The sequence below is a fragment of the Anguilla rostrata genome, chromosome 17, assembly GCF_018555375.3.
Source record: "Anguilla rostrata isolate EN2019 chromosome 17, ASM1855537v3, whole genome shotgun sequence".
Lineage (NCBI taxonomy): Eukaryota > Metazoa > Chordata > Actinopteri > Anguilliformes > Anguillidae > Anguilla > Anguilla rostrata.
Window position 1 is genome coordinate 5,786,108 of NC_057949.1, and position 18,252 is coordinate 5,804,359.

General features: G+C 40.7%; 1 protein-coding gene across 1 annotated transcript in view; it reads left to right on the forward strand.

Annotated features, from left to right (window-relative positions):
• The first annotated feature begins 338 nt into the window (after positions 1-338).
• LOC135242931 (beta-1,4 N-acetylgalactosaminyltransferase 2-like) overlaps positions 339-18,252 on the forward strand; it is a 42,634-nt gene continuing 24,720 nt past the window's right edge. Inside the window, exons 1-3 of the mRNA XM_064314270.1 lie at positions 339-579; positions 17,002-17,145; positions 17,435-17,541. Coding sequence (XP_064170340.1) covers positions 464-579; positions 17,002-17,145; positions 17,435-17,541 — 367 coding nt within the window. The 5' untranslated portion in view covers positions 339-463. The remainder of the gene's footprint in view (positions 580-17,001; positions 17,146-17,434; positions 17,542-18,252) is intronic.

Here is an 18,252-nt window from a genome sequence, read left to right on the forward strand (position 1 = left end):
GTGAAAACTCGATTTACATGACAGCCCACTATATCCTAGCCCCGGCCTATAAGGTGCCTTTATTATTATTTTTTGTTTTGTTTTTTGTTGCATATTTAAGAGGTGCTCTATGTTCGACAGCTTTGTTCAGGAAAATACTTTCTATAGGCCTGTGTGTCACTCAATACCGTTCCGTACGCCGTTATGAAATTAATTTGATGCTAGCGCTTATAACTGAAAACTAGCCCAGTAGGTCCAGAGCACAACCGCCACACCCCAAAGTACCACCAGACTAGAGGCTGCAACCACTCTGGGGCGGGGACCGTGTAATTTGACGTCGATAATATATCATAGAGCGCCCGGATAGACCGCCTAGTTTTAGGTACAAGAGGCTACCTGCGCATATGAAGCGCTGAAGGAAATATAGCCTACGCACCACCAGAGTTTTAGCCATCATCATCATCATCACTTTTTGTTATACAGCATGATGAGTTCCAGTAGCTTGGTGAAATTTATGCTTTTTACTTCCTTTGTGATATTATTGACTTTACTATACTTTTATCAAGAAAAGATAACATGTTCATCGCCACCGCTTCCAAGGTAAGTCTATGTTTATTCATTTCTTTCGAGTGAGTAATGACTAACAGTCGTCATTTTGGGTTGGGACACTTGCAGTCGGTTGGAGCTCTAAAATAAACCAGTTCTCCCAACAAATAGATTTTTACGTCAGTGATAATTTCCGTAGCAAGCAATTGGCCAATTAAATTACAAAATAATAATAATTTTAAAAAAATGCCGGGGCTTTGTGCTGTGGAGTGATAGAGTGTGTTGTGTTGCGTTGCGCAGTATGCTTTATTTTTTTAAACAGCAGTACGCATACAAGTTCTGTCGGTGTTTTAGCGCAAGGAACGCGTTTACAAACAACCGAGAATAAATTAATGTAGGCCTACTGTAGTTCTGATACGATGATTAATGTGATAATAATAATAACGGCTGATTAATTGTGGTTACCTGTGTTAACTCATATAAATGTGAAATTAATTGTGCGATAATTACATATATGTTTTAGAACTGTTCAATTACTTGGTTGCGTATCTAAGTACAGAATATGCTGTTAAAGTTGGCTGTATTTAAAGAACTGTTTACGTCGCTCTTGGTCTAAAGGTGGGTTTCCGGATAACGTCGGATCATATAATTAACGGGTGTGTAGCCTATGTTCCAAAGCAACGAACGTTCTCGCGTTAAGTGGGTTTCACAAATAGGCTACAATCGTTGTACGAACTCTTAAGAGGAACTTAACAAAGAGCTTCTATGCAAAGCGCGTTCCTGCAAAACATGTCATGAGTTTGTAGGCTACTTCAAACAACACTGAAAAATGAAGTGGTCAAATTGTGGTTGGAATATCGAGTTACCATTAAACTATTACCATTTGGACTCATAGTGTCTAAATAGGCTACATAAATATTAAAACAAAATACTCCACGAATAATAGGCTAAATAAACAATTTCCCGAAAATTACCCACCCCTGGTACACATCAAAGTTGACAGAATTTATTCTCATTACGTATTTTTCTGCACATTTTGGTTCAGGCGCAGGTGAATCTGAAGTGTAGACATGACATTTCGCCTATTCTCCACAATGCAGGGGTGGCAATGTTTAGGCCTTATTTATGGAATTGTACAGGTGCAGCAATTTGTTTTATTAATAAAACGTAATTAGGTTATCATGAATGGTATTTAATTGGATTACAAATAATCAAGTTATGTAACATTGCCATGTTTAACTGAATACAATGTGTCAGTGAATCATATTCAACTATAGTTTTTATTCTGTGGGTGTATATTTTATTTTTACAATATTTACTCTCAGTATGAAAAAGAATAGACAACGAGACTACTAGACTTTTTAGGCTGTTGTAGGCTGATTGTAAGCATGCCTCGAAAGCGCATGCGTATTGTGTGCGCTGCGAGCGTACGGCTGCGAGCGGTATCTTAAAGTGGTTCTTTGCTGCGAGCGAATGATCTAGACGGCTCGTAATTTAAAAATAAACGGAAGAGGCACTGTCGTTAGGAATATGGGAAACCCATGTTATTTTAAGAATGATTGTAAGAGGCGTTTAAAGAGATTCTTAGACATTAACAAGCGTTCAGGAAACGCGCCGCTGAGCTGCTAAATCAATTTTTCAATTTCAGTGGCTAACGGATGAGAACCACGTAAAGAAGGATTTCGAATCGGAGACTCTTACTTATCGGGACCATCAATACCTGCGATTTTTCGTGTTTGTTCCTTGAATGATTTGTTGACAAATCTTGATGCTGGAGGCAATACTTTTGGTGACAGATGAAATAATTCCTGAAATTATGCTTGTTTAATGTCAAATAGGGAAAATGTACGGTATACTCGAGGTACAACAGGTGTCCTCATCACAGTATGCTCTACATCATCCTGCAATTCATGAAAGTTTTCTGAGAATCGGTTGGAAAATAAATTCACCAGCCATACTACTTGCAGATTAAAACACACTCATTTTACTTGCAGATTAGCAAATTACTCACTTTTCAATTGATCCCAAAGGTGTTGGATGGGGGGATGTTGAGGTCAGGGCTCTGTGCAGGCCAGTCAAGTTCTTGCAGACCGATCTTGAAAAAAACATTTCTATATGGTCCTCGCTGTGTGCCCGGGGGCATTTTCATGTTGAAACAGGAAAGGGCCTTCCCCAAACTGTTGCCACAATGTTGGAAGCACAGAATCATCTAGAATGCCATTGTATTAAGATTTGCCTTCACTGGAACTAAGGTGCTGAACCCAAACTATGAAAAACAGCCCCAGACAAAGGGGTATCCGAATACTTTTGGTCATATTGTGTTCAGAAACCTTGGGTGAGTTGTTTGGAGCTGTAGCCACTTGGTGTTTGTGCAATAAATGTATTTGCATTGTATCCCTCCCAGATTCTCTCGACCATGCATAAATTTAAATGTTCACGTACGAGAGAGAGACAGAGAGAGAGAGAGAGAGAGATGCATTTAAATAAATATTTTATGAACTTCTAAGAGAGACGAGCATTGGGAATGAAGGTTGTTTGGAACTGTAGTGTTTCTATGGTACCTTATGCCAATCTAAAGATTTCAAATCAGTTCATTGGAAATGTTACTTACGTAACTGCTTCCTTATTTTCAACTGGCTACTCTTGTTCTGTAGCTATAAATCTTAGTGTAAATGATCCGGTCATAAATTCAACATCTGATTTGAGATGGAACACTTCCTTTACAGTGAAACGCTATCTTTGTTTTCACGTGTGATCTGTTTTTATTCAGCCCATTCTTTATACCTTCTTTTCCTTATAGCAGTGCAGTTGTTTGGCAGTGTCCGTTCTCATAACAACCACATTTGTTTGATTTTATTATCATGGAAAAGTAATGCATTTCTGTTTAGTGCTCACCTTTTTACGTCAGAGGAATACTGATATTGACATTGGAATGATATGGATACGGAATGGTTGGGAATGGTATGTCGTATCGGGTTCTGTCCACTGCAGAGGACTCGTCGACTGCGGAGCGTCGTAGAGAAGAAGAGGGCCTGAACGGCGTCTCTTAAACAGTCTGCCGGACAGAAAAGCATTAGTGCGTAAGCATACTTTGCTCCTGCCGAAATACGACGAAAATAAATAAATAATGAAATCAACTTCGTGGGACAATGTCGTTAAGATGAAAATACGCAGACCGAACAAACAAGTCTGCCGGATGTCACCATTGTGCGGTTCGCACGCTGTCTTCACAGCGTTATTTTGTCTCGAGAGGCTTTTTTTTCTTCTTTTTTGCAGTGCAATGAATGTGCATGTGGTCTGTCTGCATTTCCTGGACATGCTCTGTACATCAGATCAAAGGCACTGATTACCGTATTTCATGCAGTCATCATGGTTTTAAATGGAAAAAACCAAACCTCCACCACATCCTATCACTCTTATACTGGCCTTTTTCCCAGCTGTTTCAGTCAGACAGTGCAGCGTCATGGCAAGTCTGCACTAGTTTGGCAGCTGTGCCTCGACTGCGGAACTAGGGCCTTTGGAGTAACTCTGTGGGTCCAAAGCTGGGTATTGCAAGTCAAAAATGGTTGGTCACTGTGTAGCGGTTCAAAATATGTTGCCCTGGCACACACTGCGCGGTCGGTGACTTTTGAATCGCGCGTGCGACGAGTAACTGGGCTTCCGCACGTGACACCTCTTCTGTCTTCCCCACTTAAAGAAGGCTGAGGCGCGGAACCTGTTTCTCTGGATTCCGAAAAACACAAAACAAGGAGAGGCGGAGCTCTTTTTTCTCCCCATTCCCTCTCGTATCTCAACATGCCCCCTGCCCCCCCACACACCTTCAGGGTTTTTCTTCCTACAGAGGGCTGGGTGTGAGATTCAGGGCTGCCGCAAAATTCAGTGGCAGGCTAGCTCATTATTTTTTAACCATTACTTTTCCACAACCATTTTTGGCTGACAGTATGATATTTTTGATTCATTCATTAATTAATTAATTAATTCATTCATTCATTCATTTAATCACTCATGGACAGAGTTTTGCAGGAAGAAGTCTGAAATGCACTTGTCGTTACAGAAGTAAAAGAGAGAACAAGATACTCTACTGAAAGAATGAGTCAGCGCACCTACCGCAGTTTCACATTTCAGTGGTCTGTTCAGGAGTCCATGTGACACTCAGGCTCTTATGGCTCATCTCTACCATTAAAGAAACTGCAGTGTGTCGAAGGAGGACGGCTGGAGGCGCTTGGTCCCGGGGGGGGCGGAAGGGGCGGAAGGGGCGGGGGGGGGAGGGGGGGTGGACAGAGCCGAGACATTCCTCATTTATTTTTATTATGGTTTGAGGTAGATGGTCAGGCAATGGGTGGGGTGGCAAGTTTTTAATGGTCTCTTTCCCCTCATTGTTTAAGAGCTAGGAAGTGAGGGGACGAGGGGTGGGATTGGGGGTAGTGATGGGCAAAACAGTTGTTTTCAGTGTACTGAATCAGTAGAATCAGTTCACCAAAAGGATTCGTTGAAAAGATTTGTTCACCGAATCAGTGGCCTCAGTAGGGTTGCTACTGATGCTGATATACGTTGGCTAAGTAGGTCATGTTTTCTCATAAAATGTCGTTGATAAAATAGTAGCCCTGGCTAGCCTACTTTGAGACATGTTAAAAAGGCTTGTTATTTCATTGAAAATAAACAGCACACTTGACAGTGATGTTCGATTATTATCCATTTATTATCCATTATTCCATACCGTACCCACTCCCCTCCCCAGAGATTCCTCGCTCCATGCATTCGCTACAGCAAGACGAACGAACAAACTACTGTTGTGTCTTTCGCAAATAATTTGGGCAAGTGTACTGTTGTGTCGTTCGCGAACGATTCGGGAAAGTGTACTGTTGTGTCGTTCGCGAACGACTCGGGCGTAGTACGTTCAGTGAACTAATCAGTCAGTGAACTACCAGTTCACGTTCGGGAACAAATCGTTTCACGAAATGATTCAGTACAGTTCGTTCATCCAAAAGATTCGTTCTTTTGAACGAATCGTTCGCAAACGACACAGCACTAATTTGGGGTGGGTAATGTCCTCATTAAAGACAACCCTTCTTTGCCAAAGGTGCACAGTACCAAAGGAGTGTGTACTACCGACTGTGTCATCAATCCTTGATTCAGACACAGATCTAAAAACCTGCTGCTGTTCATTAGGACAGCTTCTGCCATTCATTAAGTTAATGACATGATATATACAGACATTGCTGCTATTAAAACATTTCACTACAAAATCATGTTTTCATTATTTTAATTGTATTGCCCCCCCCTCCCCCTGTCTTTCTGTCACTTTTTCATCTTTAGTGGGAATTAATTGTTCTAACGACGGTACTTCAAGTGTGAGACATTTTCTCCTACTAATATTTTTAGAGAAAGTGTCTCTTCAGTTTAAATTATGAAAAAAATAATAATATAAAAGATATTTAAAATTGATTAGAGGATTATCTGTGCAATCTCATATGTTTAATTCAAACATAAGGCAATTGATACTCTTTAAATGCTATTCATAGAATTTGTTCCCTAATAAATGCCAGTCATTATATTTACAATGTTAATGATTGCACTTTGGTCAGATATCCATGGCTAGGCTTGCCAAAATACACTCCGTAAAAACATCATAAGCCGCGTTTCCACCAAAATTACCCGGAACTAAAAGGTTCCTTCAGCCAATGGTTGTCTGCGTTTCCACCGGGGTCTAAAGTCCCGCGAAGATTAGGCAAATTAGCCCACTGACGTATGAAAAAGCGACGTTGTCGTCGGTCCATCTGTCATATGATTTCTTCTGTAACCCCATACTACCACCGTAGTAGCCTACATTATTTTCTAATAACCGGGACAGCCCGGAGGGGTTTATTTCACTTATATACAACGGGTTACCAACAATGACTATATATGGTTACTTTTGTATTTATTGATTTTCATATATCCTTTCAAACACATTCATTATGTTTTTATGTGAACATTCGCTTTCATGTCTTGACATCCGAAGCGACAGAATGCATTCACATTTATATGTATAACTGGCAACAACAGCAGAAAACATGCACACGTTGTAAACAATTTGCTGTTTGATTACTTTCTCGTCGTCAATTCCATATAGGCTAATGGCAAAATGACAAGAATAGAACGAAAACTCGGACTTGCGTGAAAATGTAAATTAGTAGTGGTACAGCCACCGTTTGCTTTCCTTCGAAGTTACTGCTAGCCGAGCAGTGAAGTGTGCCCTCCAGATGCGAACCATGCACCATAAATTAGTCCATAGTCTTCCTGGTTTTTTCGTGGAATTGAAAAATGGCAGTAAAATTGAGTAAAATTACGGCAGTCTGAAAAAGCTAAAGGGGAGATTACTAGAATTAACCTGTTATTTTACCCGGACAAAAAGTGCGGAAGGTGATTTCCAGTTTGCTTGTACTGCATCACCAATGTTAATTACGCAGAACTACCGCATACCTCACATAACTGTATCAAACGTTTTGAGTCAATTACAACGGGCTAACAAAGAAAATCCGGAAGAAAATGCTTAGCATTTTATAAAATGAATACTAAAGCAAGAAAAGAACAGAAGAGTTATAATTCCAAGACGTTGGCAGGCTATAACCAAAACTAGGCTACTGCGCCGCATAACATACAAGTTTGATTTGGAAGTTATTATGAAATTAAATTGGTTTGCCGCTGGATATTTTCAAACATGGCGGGTAATGGCGGAAAATAAATACAACACAAATGCTGCGAGTACTCGACCAATCAGAAATGTTCAGCGCTGCAAGCTCCACCCAAAAGGTTCCTGTACTTTCGGAAAGTACTACCCCCCGAGCAGGAACGTTTTGGGGGGTAAAAGAAAGCCCCCAGAACTAAATTTAGACCCTAGTTCCTGCGGTGGAAACGCACTGAGTTCCTCAAAAGGTTCCTAGTTCCGGGGTATAGTTCCTGCGGTGGAAACGCGGCTATAATTATACTACAGACAGTCTCACATATGTATTCTGTTTCAGTTTGTGTTACAATCTAATGTATTGCTTATTACGAAAGGAAAAATTGGAACTTATTTAATATGTTTTCTGATGATAGTCACTTTTTAAACATGCACACATGCATGTAGACCCACACTTACACACTCACTCACACACACACACACACACTCACACTCACTTACATGCACACACATACACACATGTGACTTTATTGGAACTTCCTTATCCCTATGCCTCCTACATCACCTATAAGAATAAAAGCCTTAAAATCTCAAATATTCATAATAGACATAATTGATTATCTGGAACTGAAATATGTTAAAAAGCAATGAGCACGATAAGCGTAAAAGTTGAAGTGTATTAAGCAGGATAATATAGCTATTGTCATTCAGCACAATGCTTTACGGTACAACAGAAAGGATTTATGGTACTGAATAATAGATTACAGGTGAGTGTAGAATAGAATACAATAGAATAATATGATTTTTACATATTAATACTTTAATTAATGTTGTAAAGGGACACACAAATTACTGCATCTTTTCCATGACCCGTTCTCAAAACGAATAGTAATAAATTTGTTAATATAACTCGAAAGGAGTCAGAAAAATGGTCATCCAAAAGCATTGGCACAGTGGCAGCATCTGCGGCTAAGCTAGCGCACTTGGAGAAATTTCACTGAATGGCCTCCAGCTTGCTAACTGAGGAGAATCCCCGCGATAGGCTGGCTTGCCTTTCAGTTAACTAGCTGGACTGGTGACAGTAAGTGTGTCATCCTGCTGTCCGTAGGAAAATAGTCTCCTTAAGCTTTGCGGCTCATCGCGGCCTCCGCGTGGCTCATTCCCCGCCTCCTTCTGGTGTCTGTCTCTGGCTGTTGGTGAAGATGCATGCGTGTGTATGTACTCATGCAAGTGTATATAGTGGCCTCCAAAAGTATTGGCACTCTTAGTAAAGTTGACCCAAGAAAGGTTGTATACAATAAATAACTCATAATGAGCTGTATACTCTGTTCAACAAATGAGAATATTATATGTAGTGCTGACATTCGAATAAATGAAAAAAATTGCGATCCATCTCAGTTTCGATAGTTAATCGTGATTAATGGCACATTAAATCGAACTTTAGAATGACATTTTCTCAGCATTATATTTTGTTTTGAGAAAATATTCAGATAAGATGGACAGGAAATAATGTAAGAATACACAAACTTTTTTTAATTTTGTCCCCTCCCCACCTTTCAGCCTTGTGCAGTGCAGTTACACCGGCAGCTGCCTCTAAATGAAATTTGAAATTCAATTGACAGCTTTAAATTTTGTTTGGTCTTCTTACTTCTTACAGTACTTACTTTAAGTGGACCCTTATTATTCCTGAAGTACATATCACAGGGCTGTGGAACACAATGAACACAAGCTTCCTCAAAATGGCTTCCAGCGTCAGCACTGCACAAATGTTGTGATAGTGCACAATGAAGTTGATATTGAGGCTGAATTACTATTACAAGAGGAAAATCCCTTTATCATTATGGTGACTTAGTTACTGCGTTGTTTCTTCTAAAACCAGGCGTCACAATGTGAGGTCACTGCTTCCTGTTTCTTTTTCTATAAGCCAGTTGCTAAAACTAGGTAACCTTCAGGGTCCAAGTTGAACTATGCGGTTGTTCCCTGCACTTGGACCGGTACTTCTCTCTAGGGTTTTCGTCATACTTGTTCCTGGTTATGGTTATACACTTTGTTGTACGTCGCTCTGGATAAGAGCGTCTGCCAAATGCCTGTAATGTAATGTAATGTAGGTAGTCTGTTAACATTAGCATTGAGCATTGCAGCTCTTTAGTAAACTATGATCGGAGAATGAGAAGTCTTTCACAAGGCACTGCCGTTGCGGGTGCTGACAAATATTTCTGTGCAAGATCTGCCAAGCCTTCACAGGCACCTGTGAGTTTTATGCAATGAACCACAGTTAATGCACCAGCCGTCGCACGTTTAAGGGGCTTTTGTAACATTCTGCAATACGGTCACTTGAATTGGCATCAGCTATTGCAGTAACTGCTAACTACTAAAAAGGTCATCGGTGCAGCTTTGTTAAAGTACTTGTACATCATTGATTCATGTTAACAACTACGTTAGTGAATGCCAGTTCATATTCGAATGAGAAAACTGGTCATGTATTTGTTAATACTTAACTACTTAAGTTTATCCTATGTTTTGTTGATGCATAAATAATCATGTAACTAATATATTAATGTATAATGTACTAACTAATGAAAAGTTAATTTCATGCTCATAGTATTTGGACATCATTATTTCATGTTAACAACTACATTAGTTAATGGCAATTCATGTGACCTTAATGTAAACAGTTAGTCTAATGGAGTAGCTGCTGTCTCGCTTTCATGCATATCGTTTATATGTAAAACGACTGTATCTCGCAAGGACAATGTGAATGTTTGGTCGACGCGTGCTATCCGCAGAATGTCCATAGAACGAGGGCCTGCCACATCTGTCTGAGGCTCGTAGCAATCCGTTTGGCTATGGCTGTGCTCAACTTGTTTGAGGCAGTCTGACTGATTTTGTAGCGATTTGAACATCCTAAAATTGACAGCCCTAATTATATTATTTCACACTAAAGCAATTGCTTGGAGAATAATGATTAAAATTTCACCTCTATTATTTGGTACTTTACACACCCCTCTTTTCCAAGGATTAGGCTACGACTGTTCTTCTACCTTGTTTTATGATATTGGAGAACATTCATCTGAACGCATCTCTTTAGATGGCACCACGGCTACCCAGACTCCCTTTAGATATCCTCTCTTTCTTACATTTACTTTTGGATAATGTTATTAGTATACCTGCGTGAAGATTTAATACTTGTATAGTGTTACTTTTGTCACAGTAGGTTTTATGTTTCCTCCAGGTACTCCAGGTTCCTCCCACAGTCATGAGACTGTAAAGTGCCTCTCGGTACGAGTGTGCGGGTGAACGGTGTGTGTGCCCTACGTTGGACTGGCGACCTGTCCTGGGTGTATTCCTGCCTCTCGCCCAATGCACGCTGGGATAGGCTCCAGCACCTCTCATGACACTCACCAGGAATAAGTAGATTAAATAATGGATGAGTGGATGGATGACATATTTCTGTTCAGTAAAATGTTGGTTTTATTTGTGAGCTGAAAAATGATTAACTACACTGACTGGGAAATTAATAACCTTAGTTTTATATTTTAATTGGGCGACATAGCTCAGGAGGTAAGACCGCTTGTCTGGCAGTTGGAGGGTTGCCAGTTCAAATTCCACCCTGGGCGTGTCGAAGTGTCGTTGAGCAAGACACCTAACCCCTAACTGCTCTGGCGAATGAGAGGCATCAATTGTAAAGCGCTTTGGATAAAAGCGCTATATAAATGCAGTCCATTTACCATTTACCAATTGTAACCTAAGGGCACTGATTAAAACATCCTCCTTGGGCTCAAAGTCACTCATAGAGCACACTCATTGTACGAGCTACCACCACCCTTCCCTTACAGAGCCTGTTGTTATCATGCTGAAATGGACAATTTCATAGTAGGAGCAATATTTTACATGAACATATGTAACCAATTGCTTGCATAACCAACCTCCCAATACCCCGAAATACATCAATTTGTTCCATTATTAAGTTTTCAGATATTGTTTCTGTATCCACCAACTCATTACATTTATTTTGTAGTGTAGGAACCATTTTTCTTTTCTAATTTAACCTGTGAAATGTACCATTGTGAAACCCTTGCTTAACCCATTCAGTGGCTGACATGGTATGGTAACCTTGTTAACCTTGATCCAGTGTCTAATTCTGTTGCCTTTGAGGTTTCAGTGAATGTGGCTGACCTATGGAGTGGCTGGTCCATGTAGAGAGAGCTGAAAGATAAAAATGTTTAAACCTTTTTATTTTATTTTATTTTTTTTAACTTTCAAATTTCATTTCACTGAGCACTTTAGGGCATATTTGATGGTAATAAAGTCTTTCAATTGTATTAACCCACTGCCCAAGTAATGAAAGCCAAATTAATTATATAAAAATAAATATAACTACATTTTAGCCGCCTTTGTTTGTAGCCACAGAGTAATGCCAGTGAGCTTCCTGTTTTCCACTTGGGAAATTGTGGAAAACCATGGTTCCTGAATCCTGTGGTTAACACCATCATTTAATAACAAACTTACATTTGCCTTTCCTAAGGTAATCCCCAACATTTTTAAGCTCTTTGTTCTAATCTTGGCGCCCCACCTTGCCGGTGTTTGGTGATACGGGTCCCGCGGGTTTTGGTTTTTGTTTTGGCCCGTATCACCAAACACCGGCAAGGTGGGGCGCCAAGATTAGAACAAAGAGCTTAAAACAACAGCAAAAGAAGCAGTGTATTATCATCAGGCTGCACTTTAATGTGTTGGATGACACGCCCCTCTCGCTTCTTGGCTCATGAATAATGAATGCATGCTTAACGGTGAGCCAGGGACAGACTGCTCTGATCCACTACAATGCGCATAGCCGTGGTCAGGCGATATGCCATGCCGCCCTAGTCTCCACCTTATTCGGGGCTGAGCAGGCCCAGGATCTCCAACCGGGGATCTCTGTTCAGCACAAAGGAGGACATCTCCCTTTTTCACACTTTTTTTGTTCATGACTCCTTAAAGTGAACTGAAGGAGAGTCCCTGTTCCAGTGGATGAAGAGAGAGGAACAAGAGGAAGGAGTTTATGAATACAAGTATTTATAAAACTGCTCTGAACCTGTCTTGCCTTGGGGATTTATCACAAGACCGTGTGTTTACGTCACCCTCTTTCTCTGTCTAGTATAGTGACTCTCTGTTGCCTGCTGTCTCCGGGCAGTTCTGAGTGTGACATTAGGAAAGAGTCAGTCTGTGTCATTCGTTGTTTGCTCTATAACAGACATTTTTCCAAATTCTAAAAAAAAAAGCTCAGTTTATTTCCTTCAGATCCACAATACCCTTTTTAAACTGGTAGTGTTATTACAAATAATCTTCAAATCTAGCTGCTAATGTGTTTTTCCAGCCTAGCATCCATTTTGGACACTTGTCTACATTGAGTGCGATCTTAAGAGTAGGGCTGCAGGACTCTTGACTGCAGATTTTGTCACAGACTGATGAGGACTGCACAGAGACAGTGAGATAAGGACACGAGGGTAAGGGGTCATATTACATTACATTTGTTTGGCAGACGCTTTTATCCAAAGCGACGTACAGTAAGTGCATACCAAAGGCCATTGGAACAACTACAGAACCCAGGTCCGATAAGGTCCAATACTCATTATGTAACAGTTATTCATAGCCATGAGCACATTAAACCCAGTTCACACAGTAAGCAGAGGCTAGGTCAGAAAGTTATGGTAGGTCAGCCTAGGAGCTGCAACATCAAGATAACATCAGTTCTGTTTGGATTGAAATTCAGTTAATGTATTGAAAAATTCTTATAATATTGTGTGGGGGTTATTAATTAAATTTGAATTAATGGGTGCCCTGCCATAGATTGGCGGCCTGTCCAGGGTGTATTCCCTGCTTCTCGCCCAATGCACGCTGGGATGGGCTCCAGCACCCCCCACGACCCTGCTCAGGATAAGCGGGTGTAGATAATGGATGGATGGATTGATGGGGAAGAAGATATTGCGGAGCCCAGAGGTTCAGCGTATCTGGACAACAGGAGGGGGCTGAGAATGGAACTTTGAGACGCACCTGTAGACGGGCTGTGTGGAGGTGAGTTCACGCCAGGCAGCATGTTAAGAACAGTCAGAAAGCGAGGTGAACCAGGGCTGCCCCCATGCCCTGCTGATGAACACCTCTCCATTTGTTGTGGGGGGGGGGAACTTGGCATATAAAGAGAAGATGTGATAAAGTGATGGAAACAGATTTTTTGTATAAATGATGACTCTTCAGAATATTTGCAAAACAGTAGTTGATGGAGATGCACACTGATTCACGGTTTCTCTCGCCGACTTTTCGGAAATATGCTTAACATTCGCAGAACACTTGGATGGAGCTTAGCGTCTGGGGAATTACTGGCTTTGCAGCCAAACTGACTAGAGCTGATATGATGTCATGTCTGTATGTGGAGTTCTGCTTGAAAGTGTGTTATATTGTTGTAGTGGGTAGGCAATGCTTTAATTACATAATTAGTTACATACTGTAAGTGCAGTCATGTTTTTAAGGAGAAAACACTAAAGATGTGGAGCGTTTAAACAAATGATGTATTCTGTCAAAAAACAAAAAAACAAAAACAAAACTGTCATGATAGTTATGTCCAACACACATTGCTTTTCAGAATGGGTCCAAATTGATTTGATATTTCCACCTTCCACAACTGTGTAATAACTTGAACAATTTCCATGCATTATCACCAGCAACCCTTGAAATATTCATCACAGAGAGCTTCTGCTGACAGCAGCAAAGATCGCTGGTATTGATTGCACGCATTAAGGGCATATCCTCTTGAGACGATAAGATGAGGAAATGGATGTTACTTCAGTGGATGTAGTAAACCCAAAATGGCATTGCTTTGGGATGAGGCTCGCTTGGATTCTGTGAAATGGTTTACTGAAAAATCAGTTGTAACTTGGCATAATTATGATGTCCATAATTTGGAACACTAAGAGATTGTGGTTTTTTTTTTTAAATAGAGGGTGTGTGTTTTTGTATTTGTAATGATGGTATTATGTTGACATAATTTTTAAAGATAAAATACAATTTATTTTTTAGTAGTGCATGCATAATATGTAGAAATGTGGGAAAGAACAGGTGGGTCACATTACTATTGTAGTTAACATGAGTAATGTAGCAAACTGAAAACCTACCGTACACGAGCAGTCTCATTGGGGCTGCATCTAATGTTGTGCTTGCTGAATGCTGACTCAGCTGGAAGTGATGCGTGATAAGCAGGACATCAGCCAATAAAGGTTGTTCCTCGCACACTGGCCTTTGTGGGTAGTGTGACTGTGTATATTACAGGTGTAACCAGTTAGTATTGTTTGCGACAATGTAGTTCACCCAAGTACGAGATGTTCCTGCTTCAGGAAGATCAAGGGATGTTGAGCCAGGAACATGTCGTACTTGGCTCAGGAGCCTGGGGTTGTTCAACACAGATTGATGACATCAGAGGACAGTGATTGGTTATGCTCCTGAGCCTTTTCAAAATTCCCTCTGAAACGCTCCAGTTTCCAGATAGGTATGCTTCTATGTGCGCCATGTCTCTGCATTTCTGTTTGCATGATTGAACAAAGTTATAGATTTAGTGAAAATACTTTAGTGGCACCTTATTTCCGCCATTCATATGTGTATATGAGCACTAGTTTAGTGGGTAGTATTTGTTGCGGAGGTAGTGCAGTGCCTAAATGAGCTAAGAAAACTAGCTAGTTTGTAGTTATAAATTGCTGGTAACACTTAACGGTTCATAAATTAATGCTTAACTAACTAATTCATTTGTCAAGCTGGGTTGAATTTGTAGCTCAGCTAGTGCAGTGCCTAACTGAGCTAAGATAACTAGCTAGTTAGTAGTTAAAATTTGCTGGTAGCACTTAACAGTTCACAAATTAATGCTTAACTAACTAATTAATTTGTTACACTGGGCTGTGTAACATTTGAGTAATTTGTTACACTGGTTAACAGAAATGCTGTTCCAGTGATGTTGATCCAGGAGCATATCCTACTCACCTAAATCATGTCATGCTAGTATTTGGCCACAAAAGACAGACACAGCTTCACAGTTCAAAGGGCAATGAACGCTTCCTCAGTACCTCGTTAGCAGCTGGTAATTATTAGTGCTCAGCATCGGCGCTTGTAGTGAGCTTCAGCGTGGTGATCGCAGGATGGCGTCAATAGGGAAACGCCATTTTCAGTTCTGTGCACGTATCGCTGGGTGCAGACTTCAGCACTGTGCTTTCTCCTGCGCCGTGTGACACACCGAGCGCGGCCAATAGCAGAGGAGGATGCAGCGTTTACGGGGAACATTTGTGCGGTGTTCTGCCGTGTTCTCCGAAGACGTTAGGCCTGAGCGTATAGTACTGGCCTTCTGAAATGGTTATGAATAGCAATTTGTGTGTCATTGTAATGTTTTATAGTTACGTATCCTGATAACGTGCCATTTTAGAGCAATTAGCGAAACTAACGTACCCTTAATATAGCTACTGTGCCACTGTTTTTCAGTGCTTATGAATGTGTTATGGCTGTAGCTGGCGAGCCTTGTGTTATGAGACGATGTAGGCCAGACCGTAACTGGAAATGTGATAAGGTTAATGAGCGGGCAATGGGTACTGGAAATGCTGGAAATGATACTGCAGACCGCCAAGTAACTCTGGTCCCTATCCGCTTGTCCAATATTAACTAAAACCTGGCTAGAGTAGCATTTAGAAGGGAACGTATTCTTGGAGAACAACAAGATCTTATGCGGGTATCTTTATGAGAGCTACTAATTTAGTCAGGTGGGAATTATATACCTCCGGCAATTAATAGTTGTGCACATTGCCCCTCTGAACAAGGCGAGCCCTAACAGTGATAGACACTGTATTGAGCTCAGACCTTTGGATTCAAATAATTTTCCATGCTTTACTGATCTTGTCTGGTGTATTGAAACCAATGAAATACTCTCAAAAAGTGCAAACCCCGCCTTCTGGTCATATTGGCAGGCACAATTACACCAGGCAAAATCAATAGAGCACAGAAAAGTATCTGACTCAGGTCTGATCGAGCTCCACTTCCGTGCACCGGGGCACTGTTATACACTGTTGGCGACGCTGAAAATATAATAATAAACTTTATTTGTTCATCTGTTTCATACATAGCATGCAACGCAAAGGGCTTCACATCTGAGGACAAAAATAAAAGCAAACATCATAATGACATAGGCTAATAGAAAATTAATTGTGAAGAATTCACATGGCTCTGTATATTTGCAGTGTCATGCTTTTGTGATGCTTATGTGTGCATAATTAATGTTTTTTGGAGAAATCTTCCCACATTAATCAAACAACAAAATCATGTTGGCCCACTGGAATATGGCTTGTTTAGATTTTGAAAAACAAATTGTGTTTTTACAGATGTATTGAGAGTGTATGATTTGTGTATGTGTGTTACTTGTTTCTTTGTTTTTTTTTAAATAGTGAAAACATTTTATTAATATAGACGTGTATTAGTATTTGCACAGACCAGTAATACCAAGGAATTTTATGTGAGCAATAGCAGTCCATCATCAAAACCAAGCTTACCTGCTTCGGCAAAGACTTGCAAATCCTGAACAAACAATGCATAATTGGGTATACTATATGACTCATCAGAAATTAGTAACTTTCCAAAATGAAGAAACATATGAATTAAAGTTTATCTCACTGGTTTGGCAAAGGCTACCATTGTAGGAGAAGGCTATATATAGACAGATTATGGATGTAAAGAAAGTGAGGGCAGAGCCTGCGGGTTTTCCATGCGTAATATTGCCCTGTTCTCATTGCTTAACGCTGGCTATCTTTGTGCAGCATTCAGAGCCTGAAGGTCCAGTCTCAACAAGTTCCCTGCTCCTGCCTCAATGGGGCCACAGCTCTGAAGAACTACGTCAACAAGGATAAGTTTGATGACATCATCAGACGGAGGGCGGAGGAGTACAAAAAGCATCAGATACGGTGAGGGAGCTTTGGCACGGTTGCCAGATCCTGTGTTGCTGCAATCTTCCGTTGTTATTAGGACTCTGGGTCTTGTGCGTGTTCTTGTGGGGTGCTGTAAATATACTGATTTATAATATGTAACCATTAAACGGTAAAAATACAATTCAGGGAGGGGGAGGGCAAGGTCTACAAAACGTGCTTTGAATCTACTGAAGAAATTCTAATGCCCTTGGGTGACCTAGAATTAGTTTTTGCTTATGTGGTTCAGTTAAACATAAGAAATATCATTTGTCCTTTTTTTTTACAGGAAAAAGCCACCACCAAGCAAAGTTCTGTTAGCGCAAGCTAACTCTCCTCTGCAATATCCAATCCAAGGATTCACAGTTATTCCTCTTCAGAAGAGCCTCATACCAGGTACTGTAACCTAATCTTTCATTCTGATGGAAAGCAACAGATAAACAATATCATATCATAAAAATGTCAGATTGGAGGACAGAAGCCAAATTTGTTTTGACTTTATAGTATAAGAGGGATAGTTCTGTCTGTGGCTAACTGAGTTCAATTGACAGTTAATGTAATATAACCTTAAAGTGCAGTATCCTTACTGTTGTGGGGTTAATCCACTTCTAGTGTCATAAGAGGGTTTGTTTCCTGTTTTATATAATTCTGGCAGTAAAACACTGTGTTGGGTAATAGCTATATTTCGCTATAGAGAACACTGTTTTTGGTGATAGCTATGCCTCACCATAAAAACACTGTGTTTGGTGATAACTGTCTGGCTGTAAAGAACAGGGGAGCAGTGGGGTGGGGGCAGGGGGCAGGAGGGTAGGGTCAGGGGGTGTGCGGAGACCAGTGGCTCCGCTGCACCTAAAACCCTGCCGGTATAGCAGCGTCTGTGGGGCCTCAGTGAGAACTCTTCAGTCATCAACTGTAGAGTTCCTCCTTGACCTACCAGGCCCTTTGCAGTTACAGAGTTCACCAGTGCTCCTCTTTATTCTTCATGATGTTCCAAACAGTGGATTTTGGTAGGCCTAATGTTTGGCCTATGTCTCTGACTGTTTGTTCTTATTTCTCAGCCTCATAATGGCTTCCTTGACTTTCACTGGCACAACTCTGGTCCTCATG